Consider the following 18,064-nt stretch of genomic DNA (forward strand, 5'->3'; position numbering starts at 1 on the left):
CCTGTCAGCTCATCATTGATTCTGGGCAAAACAATGAAGCAGCTGATACAGGACTCAATTAATAAAGAATTAAAGGAGGGTAATATAATCAACGCCAATTAATATGGGTTCATGGACAATAGACCTTGTCAAACTAACTTGACTAGATAGATAAGGATTACAAGTTTGGTTAATAAAGGTAACAGTATCAGAGGGGTAGCCATGTTAAGTCTGTATCCAGAAAAACAACAAAGGAGTCCGGTGGCACCTTAAACACTAACAGAATTATTTGGGCATAAGCTTTCATGGGTAAAAACCCACTTCTTCAGATGCATGATGTGTTGATGTAATATACCTGGACTTCTGTAAGACATTTAACTTGGTACTGCATGACATTTTGACTAAAAAACTAGAATGATACAAAATGAACATGGCACACATTAAATAGATTAAAAACTGGCTAACTAACAGGTCCCAAAACATACTTGTAAACAGGGAATCATTATTAAGCAGGTGTGTTTTTAGTGGGGTCCTGCAGAGATTGGAGTAGATCCTCCCTAATCTACTTATTTTTTAATCAATGACTTGGAAGACAACAAACTAAGCACTGATTAAATTTTCAGGTGACGAAGATTGGGGGAGTGGCAAATAGAGAGGACAGGTCACTAATACAGAGCGATCTGGGTCGCTTGGTAAGCTGGGCCCAAGCAAACAATGTGTGTTTCAATACAGCCAACTGAAAGGTCATACATCTCATAACAAAGAATGTAGGCTGTACTTACAGGATTAGGGATTCTAACCTGGGAAGCAATGATTCTGAAAGACTTGGGAGTCATGATGGATAATCAGCTGAACATGAGCTCCCATTGCAACACTATAGCTGAAAGGACTAATGTGATGCTTAGATGTAGAAACTGGATTACCTAGTAGCAATAGGGAGATTATACAACTACTATATTTGGCCCAGATGTAACTGCTACTGCCATACCTTGTTGATAAATTGGAGGGAGTTCAGAGAAGAGCCACAAGAATGATTACAGAATTGGAATACATCCCTTATAGTCAAAGACTCAAGGAGCTTAATTTATTTTAACAAAAGAAAAAAGTTAAGAGGTCACTTGATCATAGTCTATGAGTACCTACACAAGGAACACATTTGATAATAGAGGTCTCTTCAACCTACCAGACAAAGGTATATAACAAGATCCCATGGGTGGCAAAGATGCAAATTTTTAACAATGAGGCTAATTATCTATTGGAACAACTTACCAAGGGTTGTTCTGGCAATTTTTAAATCAAGACTGCATCTTTTTCTAAAAGATCTCCTCTAGTTCAATCAGGAATTAATTCAAAGAATTCCTATGGCCTGTGGTAGGCAGAAGGGGTCAGAATAAACGATCACAATGGCCCCTTCTGGCCTTATCTATGAACCTGTAGACTAGAGGTTCTCAAACTGTGGTACCTGTACCACCCGTAGCATGTAAACTTTATGTTTCATCTATTCACTTAACAATAATTTAAGAAAGCAGTATGGGAAGCAAAGTTTGAGACCTTCTGTTTTAAACCATTACAAAAGCAGATTTTAACTACTTTGCTATGTGTTTTCTGTGTTGTGGCAACATCCATGTGTACAATCTATAAGTCCCCTCTCTGCTGTCAGCCTGGTGACAAACTCGATGAAGCATTTAAGGCACTGCTCCCCCTCCTTAGCAGCTTGCCACACACTTTTCCCCAGTGGAAATATTCCAAAGCTACAGAAATAGAGTACATAGTCCTGCATTCCCCAGCTAGCCCCTGGCTGAGCCAATCCACCCTGGGAGGTGCACTGATGTTATCTCATTATGGGAAACATTTAGCAATGTAAGAAATTTGTGCATGCTAGGTCTGATCAGCAGTGCTTGGACAATCTTCCTTTCCTTAGCCTATATGGTTAGAGGCTAAGGGAGAAGGTAAGGCAATAGGATGGGCAAGACTTATCTCAGAACCTTATGTCTAAAAGCAGCATTAGCCAATAATATCTGGTTGAGGTGGCAGTACCTAGAGAAAATGTCAACTGAGCACCAGGTAGCTCAGCAGTGTTCAGGAATAGATGCTTCCCCCTCTCAGCCCAGAAGCTGGCTGCCACTCTGGCAGAATGAGCCTTGAGCTTCTTAGGACAGGAAAGATCTACTAAAGCATAACAATGCTAGGTCTGATCCAGTAACAAGTGACATGAGATGCCATTCCCTCCAACATGGAAATCCTCAAGAAGGATGAAAATGGAACAGGATTTCTAGAAGCCAGCTGTCACAGAAAGATGGTAAGACAATGCTACCCTGCCCACTGATGCCAGCCCGTATATAGATTCTATTCTACAGAGGTACTTATACCACCATCACCACTTTAGTGTCCAAGCACCACATGTACTGAGCTTGAACAGCATTATTATGAGATAATGGTCATGTGATTTTTGACAAAAACAAATTTAAAAGAAAATGGAGTAATGCTAATTGGAAAATAATACCTATGACTTCTTGCCTGCACATATAAATAGCAAGAACAGTCTGCTATAGAACAAGTCAGCAAGGGAATGTTTCCCATTCCCATAACCCCACACTAGTTCCCCAGTCCTCAAATCAGTTAACAAAAAAAGCTATTATGTAGTTTTGGTTATTATAAATGTGATTAAGTGCTGAGCACAAAAACATTCTCATTGCTACATGCTCGTAGCATTTATAGAGAAATAGCATTTATTTTTACTTTTTTTTAAAAAAGAAAATATGAGTGGACAGTTTATAAACCAACAAAAGTTATAATCCAACTCTTCTCTACGGCATGCTTGAGAAGACTCACCTGACGAATGGCCAATACTCCCTGGGGATCTACAGTCAGTTCTGCTAAATGAACGCCAAATTCTGCAAGAAAGAATATCTTAAATGAGACTAAGAATAGAATATCCAATTGAGACTAAGAATAGAATTAACATTAACATTAAGGGATTTAAGCCAACAGCACAGTACAAATCACGAAAAGGATTTTAGCCTGCATCTTCTGGAAGGCACAATGCTGACAAAGTGAGTTATATGCATGAAGGAGAAAACAGCCCCATAGAGTAGCTTCTCTGCTGAACTGAAGGCATCCAAATTCTCCCTCTCTCAAACAGAGTTTTTTATAACTGCTTTTTATACTAAGTGAAAGACTGTAAGGACAAAAAAAAGAATTTTGTTACCAATTTAAGTTACTATAGATTTATGCGCAAACAATGACATTTAGTGAGCATTAAGTGAGCACCTGGGGGGGAGGGATAGCTCAGTGGTTTGAGCATTGGCCTGCTAAACCCAGGGTTGTGAGTTCAATCCTTGAGGGGGCCATTTGGGGATTGGTCCTGCTTTGAGCAGGGGGTTGGACTAGATGATCTCTTAAGGACCCTTCCAACCCTAATAATCTATGATTCTATGACCTGCACAGAAGCTATGAAAAAGATTCACAGATGGAGCTATATGTAGTGTCCTACCAAATTCATGGTCCATTTTCACAGTCATAGGATTTTAAAAATTGTAAATTTCATGATTTCAGGTATTTTAAGCTGAAATTTCATGGTGTTGTAATTGTAGGGGTCATGACCCAAAAATGAGTTGTGGAGGAATCGCAAGGCTAGTGTGTGGGTGTGGGGGGGTACCGCTACCCTTACTTCTGTGCTGCTGATGACTGTGGCACTGCCTTCAGAGCTGGGCAGCTAGAGAGCAGCGACTAATGGCTGGGAGCCCAGGTCTGAAGGCAAACCGCCCCCAGCAGCGCAGAAGAAAGAATGGCATGGGATAGTATTGCCATCCTTACTTCTGCGCTGTTGCCTGCGGAGCTGTGCCCTCAGTCAGCAGCCACCACTCTCCGGCCACCCAGCTCTGAAAACAGTGCAGAAGTAAGTGTAACCCCTCCCGCCCCACGCACAACTCCTTTTTGGGTCATGAGCCCCAATTTGAGAAACACTGGTCTCCTCTGTGAAATCTGTATAGTATAGGGTAAAAGTACACAAAAGACCAGATATCACGGGAGGAGACCAGATGTCATAATCTGTGATGCGGCTATGAATTTGGTAGGGCCCTAGCTATATGATAGGTTTCTTAGACTACAGTTCATGAAGAACTTGCTCAAGTGGTTCACAGAGAACAGTCTGATCATTACTCCTGAGGGCATTCTGTGCCAAAAAATTAAAACTTCTGCACAACGATGGGAGATCACCCTGCAGCACCCCCCACTACCTGACTCTGATGCAGCACAAGGCCTAGGCCTGCCCCAGAAACACCCTGGGGCCCTGCCCCTCTGTGCCAGGCACACCCGGTGTGGGGCAGGCAGGCAGGCTCAACCAGGCAGGAGGCAAGTGTGGAGGGGCTCAGTGGGGGGGGGGGGGATCTAGGTGTGGGGTGAGAGGATTCTGCGTGGGACAATCTCGGTGCAGGCAGCTCAGTGGGGGGTCTGGATGCACAGAGGCTCATTGGGGGGTGGGGGTTTCCAGGTGCAGTGGCAATGAGACTCTGCAGGGGCTCCCAGGTGAAAGTGGTTGGGGCTCAGCTGAGGGGTCTGGGTGTGAGGAGCTCGGGGGGGGGGGGGTCTAGGGTGACCAGATCACAACATTTAAATATTGGGACACACTGGGGTGCTGTCAGCCCCACCCACAGTCCACCCCCACTCCTCCCAGGCTCTGCCTCCACTCTGCTCCACGTCCCACCCCCTCCCCACTTGCCACCCCCTCCCCCCACACGCCCTTCCTCCTCCCCCAGCCCCCTGCTGGCTTGCTGCATCCCTCCTCGGTCCCCCACCCGCCACTCACCTCTTCAGCCCCCCGCCCGCCACTTGCCCCTACGGCGCTAACTTCCCCTCTGCCAGGTGCTCGCCCACCCCCCGCCTCTTCCCAAGCATCCGCCCTCGCTCTGCCCTCATTCCACCCGCTTCCCCCAAGTCCCTGCTCCTGCTCTGCCTCTTCTCCGCCTCCTCCCCTGAGCATGCCGCATCCCCACTCCTCCCCCCTCCCTCCTGGAAAGCGCTAAGTGCCGCCAAACAATGGTTAAGCGGCGGGAAGTGCTGGGGGGGAGGAGGGGAGCAGGGACACGGCATGCTGGGGCGAGAAGGAGGTGAGGAAGGGGGAGCTTGGCTGCGGTTTTTCCCCGTAGGTGCTCCAACCCTGGAGCACCCACAGAGTCGGCATCTCCTTCCCGCTCGCCTCCTTACCTGAATATCGGGACAAATGGTGTCCTGATCATACATTGATTGGGAAGCAGGACAAAGGGTTAAATATCGGGACAGTCCCTATTTTATTGGGACATCTGGTCACCCTGGGGGGTCTGGGTGCTGAGGGAGTGGGGCTCGGTGGCGTGGGGGTCTGGGTGCAGCTAGTTGGGGTCTGGACGTGGGGGCTCAGGGTGCGGGGTTGAGTGCAGAGATCTCAGTGGGGGTGGTCTGGGTACAGGGGGGCTCCAGATGTAGGGGTTGAGGTTCAATGGGGTGGGGTTTCGGTATGGAGGGCTAGGGGAGTTCTGGATATACACGGTGAGGCCTGGCAGGGGTGTCTGGGTATGGGAGGTCCAGATGCATGGGGGTTGGGTGATTATAATACTCTGTTTTTCCTTGTTTCCAGATGCTAAAATCTACTAGAAGACAGCTTTTAAAAATACACTATTTTCCTATTACTGTACTATATAAGAAATTACTGTAGTTGCCATGAGGACGTCATGTAGTCAGAGACAGGTTGTGCAATCATGAATGGGACGAGAGGCATACATGATAGATCAGGGGTCGGCAACCTATGGCACGCGTGCCAAAGACAGCACGCGAGCCGATTTTTAATGGCACACTAACAGCTGCCGCTGGCCCCAGCAGCGGGCTGAGCGGGGCCGACGGCCGGGACCCTGGCAGGCAGCAGCGTATCATTAAAAATCCTGCCCGGCCCAGCCCGCTCATCTCCGCCCCCGGCCTACTGCTCTCTCTGGCGGAGGCAGAAGCAAGCTTGGTCCTGCCAGCTGCTGCTGTAGGGCAGGCTTCACCAGCAGCCAAGCTTCCCCCTCCCCCGCCTCTTCCCCCAGGATGCTGCGTCGTGCCCTGCCTCCAATGGCCCTTGCGAGGGAGGGGAGAAGAGGAGTCCCAACGCCCTCGCTGCTCAGATCAGGAAGGACGCAAAGAAGAGGCAGGAGCGGGGCCTTGAGGAAGGGGGGTGGAATCAGAGCGTACTCCTCCAGCCCCAGCCATGAGCCGCTCAGGGCAGGGGGCTGGGAGCACCCCTCCAATTCCAGCCCACCCCCCAAGCCCTGACCCCTGCACCCCCCTCACACCCACGACCCCTGCACACACACCCCACGACCCCAGCCCTGACTCCTGCACTCCCCACACATACCCAGCCCCCCCATACCCCATGCCCTGACTCTTGCACCCCCGACATCTCCACTCCCCACCCTGAGCACCAAACAAGAGCTCCTGCACACACCCCACATTCCCACCTGCACCCCTCACACCAAATGAAAGCTGCCCAGGTAAGTACTCCACACCCAAGCCCCCTCCCTCATTCTACACCTGGCCAGACCCTGCACTCCAACTCTCATCCTGCTCCTTCACCCCCAGCCCTGTGCTCAGTTCACCCCCACTCTCAGCTCAGTGCAGAGAGAAAGAGGAAGAGAATGGGCCAGAACCAGGGAGAAGGTAGGTACCCACTCTATGTGGGCAGGGCCGGGACCCCAGACCGGCAGCAGGCTGAGCGGGGCTGGCAGCTGGGACCCTGGCTGGCAGGAGCCAGCGGACGGAATGCCAGACCAGCAGTGGGCTGAGCCGCTCAGCCCGCCGCCGGTCTGGGGTCCTGGCCACCGGCCCCTTGCCAGCTGAGGTCCCAGCCGCCGGCCCCGCTCAGCCCACTGCCAGCCTGGGGTTCTGGCTGCCAGCCCCTTGCCAGCCAGGATACGGGCCTGCTGAACGGAACCCCAGGCCGGCAGCGGGCTGAGCAGGCCAGCAGCGTAAGATCAGCATTTTAATTTAATTTTAAACGAAGCGTCTTAAACATTTTGAAAACGTTGTTTACTTTACATACAACAGTAGTTTAGTTATATAATTTATAGAGAGAGACCTTCTAAAAAACGTTAAAATGTATTACTGGCATGTGAAACCTTAAATTAAAGTGAATAAATGAAGACTCGGCACACCACTTCTGAAAGGTTGCCGACCCCTATGGCAGATTATCTTGTAAGATATGCTTCACATTTTGAAAAAGTATGACAGTCCCTGAGCCAGTCTATGAAGAGATGGGGAGGATAAGATCCAATTCAATCGATGTGCAGAAAAGCACCATGGGACCAGGAAAAGTTCTCATAGCAGTAAATCTGAATTACTAGCTAAATATGCTTACTATTTTATATTGGGTGTTTTGTATGACTGCAATTCCAGTTTAAAATTTCTGCCTCTAAAATTCTTAAATAGCAACATGCAAAAAAAAAATTGAGTTTGTGCCTTTTAGCTTCTCTGTGGTGGATAAGACAACAATGAAAGGTATCTTTTTAAAAAGGTGTTCTCAACTTGTGTTTTTCCTTTAGATGTATCAGGAATATCAAGTCTGCTCTTTCTTGTTTTACAGATAGTACTGGAAGCCCTTAATCAATGGGGCAGAGGCATACAATCTTTAACAAAGATATTTACTTCCAACTGTTTCCTTGGAGTTAACTAGCTGTTAAAGAAACAAGTTTTATAAGTCTCTATAAAATCTCTTCCTTTCTCAATCAGATTTCACATACTAGGTACCTGATTATATAAAGCCATTATTCGCCACTCATCCAGGGTCTTCCAGAGACAAGGGCTAATTTTTACTGTTAAACAGAAGCAAAAAAATAGCAGCTTTCAGGCCTTTGTTAAGTTACATGGCAACAAAAAACGGAAAAGAGACACATGCTTTTTTCCCCCTTTGCAGATCACATTTAGAATCAAGAATGTCAAAGATGTGCAAGACATGAGTATTACAGCCAAGCTAATAATACTTCCAGGAGTCAAATCTCAGATTCAATACAGTGAAGGAAGTAATCAAATTTAATATGGTCTAATTTGGTGGGAGCGCTCTGGAGGTGATGGATGGATAATGTTTGGTTTTTTACAGAGAAATCTTGCTAAGTAATGAGTAGCCGCTGAACAGATAAGTGGACCACAGTAAAGCTGCAGTTGTGATACAAAGCCACAGCGCTTTGAAGGGGAAAACGCTGCTTCTCTCCAGCCACTGGCTGCGCGGCTGCCCCTGCTCCTCCTGAGTCCTCCAGCCTGTGCTCACAGGACCGCATTCCAAAAGGAGCTTTAGAGCTGCAGGCCAGGGCCCTGGGGCCCCCTTAGCCCAGGGCCCTGCAGCCCCTAAAGCCCCCGCGTTCTAGGTGGCCCTGCCTGCCGGGCGGGGGAGGGGCGACGCTTCCATAACTGCGGCCCCCATAATTGCAGCCATGGGGGTGGTGCTGCGCTGCACAGAGCCACCTGCACCAAACAGGAGCTGCCCCAGGTAAGTGCTCTGCACCTCCTGCTTGCCCCAGCCCTGCGCCTCCTCTCGCACCCCTACCCTGAGCGCCCTCCCACACCCTAACTCCCTCCCAGACCCTGCACCCTCAGCCCTGAGCCTCAGGAGGAGAATGGAGAAAAAAAGAATGAAAAACGGGGGGGGATATAAGAGAGAATGCCCCCCCTACAAGGGGCCCCCAAAAATGAAGCTGAGCACAGGGCCCCACTAACTCTAAATGCGCCACTGGTGGGAGGGAGGGGAGGGGGGGAAGCGCCGCATCTGCGCTGGGAGGAAGGGGGAGGAGAGGGGACGCAGCGTGCTCCAGGGAGGAGGTGGAGTGGAGGTGGGAAGAGGCGGGCCTGGAGTGGAGCGGGGATGGGAAGAGGCAGGCCTGGAGCATCCCCCAGCAAAGTCAGCACCTGTTCTTCTTGGGGGAAGCTGCTGCTGCATAGGGTGCTTCCTAGCGTCCTTCCCTGCCTCATTGTCTGCAGCGAGCTGTGCCTGTGTGGGGTAAGCCAGGGGCACCTCCCCACCACAGTACAGTACTGTACAGTATATAATGTCTTTTTGTCTGCCCCCAAAAAATTTCCTTGGAACCTAACCCCCCTCATTTACATTAAATCTTATGGGAAAATTGGATTCGTTTAACACCGTTTCACTTAAAGTTGCATTTTTCAGGAACATAACTACAATGTTAAGTGAGGAGTTACTGTACATAATTAGTTGCTTCATAGGCTTTTCTGTGGCATTCATCACAACCATATATCAACACACCTCTGCAAGGTAGGTGTTCAAAGGAGGTGCCAAAATTGTCAAAAAAGTGTTAAATATTTTTTGGTACCCAATTTGAAACCCCTTAAGCCTGACTTTTCAGAGTACTTAGCATTTTTATAGCACTTAATAGGTTCGAAGAACAGTTTTCCTTCACTTCAGTTGCAGTTGTTAGAACTCAGTACTTCTGCAAATCAGGTTCCACGCTTCTCAAGTTGGGCATCAAGATGAGGAATACAATTAGTAGCCACCTGTGAAAAGTATGGTTTAAGTGACTTGTCCAACGTCACATACGAACCCTGTGGCAGAGGCAGGTATAGAATCCAGTCATCCAAGGTGACACTCAGTTGCCTTAACCATGAGACCAGCTTTTCTGACGTCCCACGTTTCATTCACTAGATACTTCCTAACTTTGAAGTTCTTGACTTCACAAACTTATTATTATTTTAATGTAGGGTGTTTGTTTTTTTGTTGTTGTTTTTGAAGTACCAGGGGTTTCACAGCTATTTGCTAGACAGCATAGGAAAGTAAAGGCTCATGAATTCTGAGGGGCTATTCAAGAACTTGGAAAGATTGTGCTCTAGAATTTACAGGTTCTTCTGCCCCTGTCCCAGCCTGCCTTCCCCTTTCTAACTTTGTCTCCTTCTAGTCCTGTTCCTGATTCATAAAACTATATCCTCCTTCTCCAGCTGCTTGGGCACCAGCAGGGGTGACCACTGACAGCACCGGAGAGAGAGTCTCTGCTCTTTGTTTCAGAGCAGAATACCACAGCAGCCCCCAGGAGCAACTGCAGGGAAAACCTTGCTTAGCCCCTGCAGCTCTGGGCTGGACTCATTCAATATAGATGGAATCTCTGAAGAATTAAACTGTCAGCCTTTAACAAACCTCTACTGAGCATATGCAAACAGCTATTTTCAGAGGGAAATAACTTAGCCAAATTTGGGTCAATTTTTATGGTGACAGCAAACGGCACCTCTGATCCTACAGTGCCCTGGTGTTCCAAAGGATGAAGACACTAGAGTTTCTCAATGAAAAGGCCATAAGAATTAACATGGGCAAAACAACAAAACTTGTTTTGAGAAAATGCCTGAACCATTTTTTGCTGAAGTTGTTTAAAAAAATTCAACCTGAGATGCTGATATATTGAGTTGGGGCTTTGGCCAGAGTAGTAACTGGTTTAGATTGGTCTCTGCTTGTGGACAGTCCACGAGCAGTCCTAGATGAAACTAATCTGGAAGATCCCCCTTGTTTATGCATCCCAGGATTGCATTACTTCTTTTGGCCACTGTGTCACGTGGGAGCTCTTGTTCAGCTGATTATCAGCCACGATCCCCAAATCTTTTTCAGAATCACTGCTTCCCAGGATAGCATCCCTAATCCTGTAAGGGTGGCCTGCATTCTTTTTTCCTAGATGCATACATTTACATTTAACTGTACTAAAATGCATACAGTTTGCTTTCACTCAGTTTACCAAGAGATCCAGGGGTTACTCTGTATCAGTGACTTTTCTTCATTATTCACCACTCCAATTTTTGTGTCACCTGCAAACTTTATCAATGAGGATTTTAGGTTTTCTACCAGATCATTGATTTAAAAAACAAAAAAAGTTAAATAGCATAAGGTCAAGAACCAATCCCTGCAGCACCCCACCCGATACACACCTGCTTGATGACAATTCCACATTTACAATTACATTTTGAGATCTGTCCATTAGCCAATTCATAATCCATTTAATATATGCCACGTTCATTTTTACATTGTTCTATTTTTAATTCAAAATGTAATAAGGTACTAACTAACGTCAGAGCACCTTTTGGCACCATAAGCTGGCTTTGGAGAGTAATGCCTCTATTCCCCACTTCCACAATCAAGGAGGAGTCAATCCCAAGTAGCCTAGTGGAGTCCAGAAGGGCATCTGAGGTCCCCTCAAAAGGAGAACCAAGCAGGACAAACAAGCTCCACCAAGGGGGAAAAATCAAGCACAAGGAGATGAACTCCAGTAAGGTGAAGCAAAGCTCAAGGAACCCAGACGACATGTACGATCATATCTAACAACTGGACAATCTACTGAGTGCTGAATCATGTGGGTGACGCTTATTTTGTGGGCAGTTTGAAAGCATACCACTACTCCCCCCACCCCCACCCCAAAAAAAAACCTGACCCCCTGGTCCTGAAGAGGCTGACTAGAGAAATTACAACTTTGAAGACAAATCGCATAAAGCTATCCCGAGGCCAAACTCAGAGAAGGCTTTAAAAAAATAACTTGCAAAGGCAAGATACTTGACCATACTTTGAAGTGGAAAAGCCTACAAGACTTCTACCAAGAACTTGTGAATATTATGGGATTTTTCATGACCAAAGCAGCAGCAAACAACTGCAAGAATTCAAGCTCTCTGAGAAGATAACAAAGAAACAACTTGTGTTCTGATTGTATCACTTCAAGTCTTCATCAGAAATATGAGTCATGTTCTGACCTTGACCTTAGTAGCCTATATCAGCTTTGTCAAACAGGCCAGACTGTTAAAATGGACCTCTCCTGAGCCAAAATTATTTAAGAAGAGGAAAAGAAGGACCATAGGCTGACCACCAAAGGGCACTCTGTGTTTGGTAACACCTCAAGTCTTGTCAAACACACACCCTGTAACTGTTTCCCTGACGTCCTATCTAGGAAGACTGTGGGATATCCTGAAAGATCCAGAATAAAGCTATCGGACCATTGTGAATGAACCTACCTTAGCTTAACTGTGTCTGGGAAAACTAGACACATTGCTACTGTTGGGCTGAGTTGGAGAAAGCATGTCTTCACAATAATGCCAACATTAAATTAAACACAAGATTTTAATACATCTAGTCCCTTTACCCAAGTGATGACTTGGTTATTTTTAATGCTTCTCAGAAAATACACATCTGAGCTGCAGTCCAGTAAATGACTTAAGTGTACAGAAAAAAGAATACGTAAAAGAATAAATGGACACAAATCAGACGTCAAGAATAATGACATTCAAAAACCAGTCGGAGAACACTTCAACCTCCCCGCTCACTTAATTTCAGACCTAAAAGTCACAATTCTTCAACAAAAAAACTTCAAAAACAGACTCCAAGGAGAAACTGCAGAATTGGAATTAATTTGCAAACTGGACACCATTAAATTACCCTTGAATAAAGACTGGGAGTGGATGGGTCATTACACAAGTACCAACTATTTCCCCATGCTAATTTTTCCCCTACTGTTAACTCACACCTTCTTGTCAACTGTTGGAAATGGGCCATCCTGATTATCACTACAAAAGGTTTTTTCCCTCCTGATAATAGCCCACCTTAATTGATTAGTCTAGTTAGAGTTGGTATGGCAACATCCATTTTTTCATGTTCTCTGTGTATATCTATCTTCCTACTGTATTTTCCACTGCACGCATCCGATGAAGTGGGTTTTATCCCATGAAAGCTTATGCTCAAATAAATTTGTTAGTCTCTAAGGTGCCACAAGTACTCCTTGCTCCTTTTGCTGAATGTTCAAACAATCCTGAAGTGACATATTTTTGGGGGCGACAAGAAACTGACAGCTTCTCAGAGAAGAAAGGGAGAAACCTGGATTAGTTATTAATCTAAAGATCCTTACCGCTGTTTGAACAGTTGGTTAAAAAGGCATAGAAACCTACTGGAACTGGTGAATCTATATAAAAAGATTCCAGGATTATCACTCTAAAACCTCAAATGTTTAAGTCAGCGTGAAGCAATAGAAACAGCTGCAAGCATGGCTGACAGCTCTTTTTCTTCAGAATATCACCAGATTCAATCATCACAAGTATCTGCAGTCTGTTATTGTTCAATTTGCTGCACATAACCCTCTTTTACTCCAGGTGCCAGACGCATCACTTGCCCTCCTCCCATACCAATATGTCACTGTTGAATCCCTCTGCTCCCCAAGAATTTTCTTCCCCACCATCCCCAAATGCTGGTAATTCCTAGTCATCCCAGCTGCTCCCACTCTCACCAGCCCTTTTACCCAGTCTGCCTCTGACCTTTCAGATATAGATATAGATATATAGAGATATAGATATATATATTTATTTATTTATAGACAGACAGAGATATATATAAAAACACAACTAAGACAAAAAGAACAGGAGTACTAGTGGCACCTTAGAGACTAACAAATTTATTTCAGCATGAGCTTTCGTGAGCTACAGCTCACTTCTTCGGATGCACATAACTAAGACAGATATTCCAGAGTTTCATACCCTGGAAGTTTACCTGGTTCCCCACCACCCATCCCCATGTTTAAAAAAAAAAAAATGTAAAAAAAGTTATTCCCATATCCCAGATAACAATTTATAGCTGATTTAAAGAACTAGATTCACCAGTTTGCTGCAGCTACTTTGCACTGTTCCAGTCATGCAAGGCAGACACAGAGTAACAGTAAATCTGGCTCTAAAAACTTTTAAAAAATAAAATCAGTATTTTTAATATCTTCAACTCACTGGAGATATCACATGGCAGCAATCTTTGGGACTTCTGTTTGTATGACATTTTAAATAAGTTTTTAATAACCAGGGCAACTTCTAGACAAAAAACTGCTAACCTGGTGTTAATGTTGAGAGTATATATGAACAGTTTAAAGGTGTTTAAAAAAAAAACAACACTCCAAGAATGTTGTAATTATCCTAGAAACAAGTATACACCAACCCCGGAAGTCAGAGTTTGGATGTATTTTTTAAAGTTTAACCTTAGGTTAAACAAGTCAACTTCAATTCTGCCCTACAGTGACACTTCAAAAAAACCATATGATTATGCTTAAGGTATTTTAGTATTTGTGGCCCCAGAGTAAATTAAACTGATTTTTAAAGGTTTTCTCCTATGGCATCACTACAGAACAGAGTTAAGGTTACTTGGGTGTCTTAATTGCTCATCTTCAGGCCTTCATATATTTGGATTTCTTTTAGGTTTAACCCTAACTTTGAATTTCTGTGCCTTATAATCCTTGTTTTGGGACACGATAATAAGATTACTATGATTAATATTGTAATGGTAAAACATACATAATCTCAATTTAACTCCATCTAAACAGTTTTTTGTTTGTTTGGGAAAATATAAAGAGAAGGAACTAGGAATTGTTAAAATGAAGTTACTTAATTTTTTGAGTTTTAAGTCCCCACACTTTACTGTGAAAGATTAACAAACATTAATAATAATAATTTCTCTTTTGTGGCATACAAGCCAAAACCATGTCTGGCAACGAAATCCTAACTTCTTAATATTTAAGCTTTTCAAAAAAAATTGTATTCTAGCAATGAATACTCTAATTATGATCATATAAAAAAAGGTTTTGATCAACACAGAACGGAACTCCATTTCATAGAAAAAGTGAACCCAACCTTGTAATTATGGAATTGCTACCGATTCTCCAATGAAATATAAAGATCAAATCCTTGTTTTAACTTCGTCAGTTTGTACCCATGAGAGACCACAAGTGTCTCATTTTAAATATCAGGGGGTAGTCGTGTTAGTCTGTATCCACAAAAACAAGGAGTCCGGTGGCACCTTAAAGATGCATCTGAAGAAGTGGTTTTTTACCCACGAAAGCTTATGCCCAAATAAATCTGTTAGTCTTTAAGGTGCCACCAGACTCCTTGCCATTTTAAATATGTCACAATAGTTACGTAATGACCTTCACAATTCTTGTTGATTCAATCACAAGCATTTGTACCTCCTACCAGACAGTCCCCACAAGCCTTTTTATTTTAAATACATACTACATAAAAATGACAAGCAGAATTTGAAGAACGGTATGAATAAGTATGGCTAGCCTATGCCCCTTTCAGGGAATCTTTGATGGGATGTTTATTTAGTGCTTGAGATATCCTCAGCAGGGGTGAGGCTTCCCACCCAAAGGAAGCTGACATGTGCTATGGGAGTTCTTAGAAGAATTATGGAGCCATTCAGGCTAGAGGCATACCCTTAGACACCTCAACTGCTGTTTACAAGAGTATTTGTGGAACCAAAAACATGGCTAATAGAAAAAAACTGCATAACTGGCCTTCAGGCTCCATCAGTTAGGCTCAGTGAACATCACATGCCCAGGAGCGAGTCTTGATCCTCCAAGGGCTCTCCTTTGCAGAAGGCCAATGTTTACACTATACTCCTGCATCCTACGAAGTGGGTATTCACCCACGAAAGCTCATGCTCCAAAACCTCTGTTAGTCTATAAGGTGCCACAGGATTCTTTGCTGCTTTTACTATACTGGAAGAGATCCAGAAAATCTCAGATGAGAACCAGGAAGAAACTTCTGATCTTGACTCCAGGTAAATAGGATTGTTTCATGACCACTAACTACTTGTACCCACACAGACTAATAAATAAAATCAAATTTCATGCTTCCAAGCATAACCAAACATCATACAGGAGTCAAAAACAATATTCACCTGTGCCCAGCAGTAGGAAACCTTTTTAGATGTATCAAGGACCTATTTCACCTTCCTCTGAAGGATGAGATATTGAACAGTTCTGAAGGCAGAATGCCAGACTAGATTGAAACTGGTACAGCGAAGCCTATGTAAGAAGTTAATCCTACTACTTACCAAGGTTAATGTAGAAGCCCACATAGAGGGTCACAGATCCCAGATGAGCTGGATGGAAGGCAAAGATCCAAAACTACTAATACAACTGTATAAATAGCAACAAAAATGGGAGGATAAACTGACATGCTCAAAAAAAAACCCCAATACATTTAGCAAACCCACCAATCCCTGGTTATCAACACAAAGTTGAAGCTCAATTTATTGTCATCCATGGAAAATAATTGCCAAGAACATTATTCCCAAGTACAAGAAACCCTTCAACACCAAGACAAACCATTTGATAGACACTAAAGGAAACACTTTGGCAATGTTAAGTGTCTTCCACTGAAAAGAACAGGAAAGAGATCAAATTCTCACTATATGGCACAATAAGAAACAGAATATAAAAGGATACATTCTTAACATTCTCCAGAGTGGAGCTTATCATACAAGTAAAGATGTTACCACTGCTTCCAGTGAAGGAGGCCACCATTCCACACAGGAAAGAAAAATAAAATTATGCAGGGCCACTGTTTGCAGCAAAGTTCAAGATATGCTATCATGGCAAAAGCAATGAGTTTTCTAAAATAAGTAAATAGACAGTGTGATGGGTTCTTCCCCCACACGCAACCTGGAACTGGGGCAGTGCTGAGCCCTCTGTCTTACCAATCTGGGTTCCCTCTCACACTGTGGCATTGTGACAAGCGGCAAAGCCTTCCAAGCTTGCCCTCACACAAACATCCACAGGCAGAAGCCACATCCAGCTGTGTCATGAATGCTCTGGCCAGTCACTGCATGAACCAACAATAGAGAGGCTCCAGACAAAATACCCCCAACTCCTCAGCCTAGAACCCCAGAGCTGTATCATCCCTTCCCTAGTCAAAAGCCTGACCAGTATGAATTTATTACCCAATCCGCCCCTCCCTCAATGTAGAGAGGACAATGCACCAGCCCCTCAGTTCCTGAGCAAATTTCCCTTTGCACTTGAAACAACACAATGTTTTAGGTAAAAATATGAAACAGATTTATTAACTACAGAAAGGTAGATTTTAAGTGATTATAAGTAATAGCAAACAGACCAAAGATGGTTACCTAAGAAATAAAAGCACAATCTAAGTCTTATACACTAGATAGGGTGAGACACCTGATTCAATTCCTGTTAGATACCTCTACAAACTGTTTGTACTTTCATACACAGGTAGGGTTTCCTTCTTTTCCACCTGGGACCTACACTTCCCCAGTTCCAAGTCTTCGTTCTTCCAGAGGTATTTCCAAGTATTGAGTTGACGGAAAAGTGAGGCCCATTGGCCCCGTTTTATAGTTTCTTTCATATGGTGGGAACACCTTTGTCCCAGACCAGTTTGTGGAAAAATACAGATACCAAAATGGAGTTCAGTATCATGTGATCTAGTCACATGCCCTTGCATACGTCAATGAGTCATGGCAGCCATTATCCATAGGCTGACTGAAACATCCCCAGAACAGTTCATCAGGTGAAGATAAGCTTTGCCCAGGGCCCACTGTTTTGGTGATGGGCCATTCAACCTGAATAGGCCATTCACAGCGTGCTGTCAGACTGTATGTGTTACCCAGGTGCAAGCACATTTGAAATACAAATACATAGTTAATATTCACAACTCCAGATACAAAAATGATACATTCACACAAATAGGATAATCATATTTGGCAAACCATAAATTTTCCATAGACACCTCACATGACATATCTTGTACAGGATGCATCATAATTAAGGCTACGATTTGGTCACAGAGGTCGTGGAAGTCACAGAATCTGACTTCCACAGATCTTCATGACTTCAGCCCGCAGCAGCTGGGAGTGGCAGGGGTCCCCCAGAGCTCCCCAGCTGCTGCCGGTGCAGGGTTTTCCCCCACAGTTCCCTACCCGCCACCAATGCAGGGGGAATCCCCCAAAGTTCCCTAGTCTCTGAGGGCAGCAGGGGATCCCAGGCAGCTCCTCAACCACTGCCAGCGGGGGAATACCCCGGAGCTCCCCCCCCGCACAGTTCCCTCATCTGGGGAGGAATCCCCCAGAGCTCTCCAGTCCCAGGGCAGTGGGAGTCTCCTGCAGCTCCCCAGCTGCCACAGGTGGGGGTCCCTCCCAGCCATGGGGCAGGGGCCACAGTTCCCAGCCACAGCAGGGCAGGGAGCTGGACCCTACTCCCTCCCCATTTTTGTCATGCACATTTTTAGTAAGTCAGGGACAGGTCACGGCTTCTGTGAATTTTTGTTATTTGCCCATGACCTGACCATG

General features: G+C 44.9%; 1 protein-coding gene across 2 annotated transcripts in view; it reads right to left on the reverse strand.

Moving 5' to 3' along the window:
- Window positions 1-18,064, reverse strand: part of IPO9 (importin 9) — a 183,724-nt gene that overhangs the window by 153,226 nt on the left and 12,434 nt on the right. For both annotated transcript variants that reach the window (XM_045015515.1, XM_045015514.1), the window contains exon 2: window positions 2,812-2,873. In XM_045015515.1, coding sequence (XP_044871450.1) covers window positions 2,812-2,873 — 62 coding nt within the window. The remainder of the gene's footprint in view (window positions 1-2,811; window positions 2,874-18,064) is intronic.

The sequence above is a fragment of the Mauremys mutica genome, chromosome 4, assembly GCF_020497125.1.
Source record: "Mauremys mutica isolate MM-2020 ecotype Southern chromosome 4, ASM2049712v1, whole genome shotgun sequence".
Taxonomy (NCBI): Eukaryota; Metazoa; Chordata; order Testudines; family Geoemydidae; genus Mauremys; species Mauremys mutica.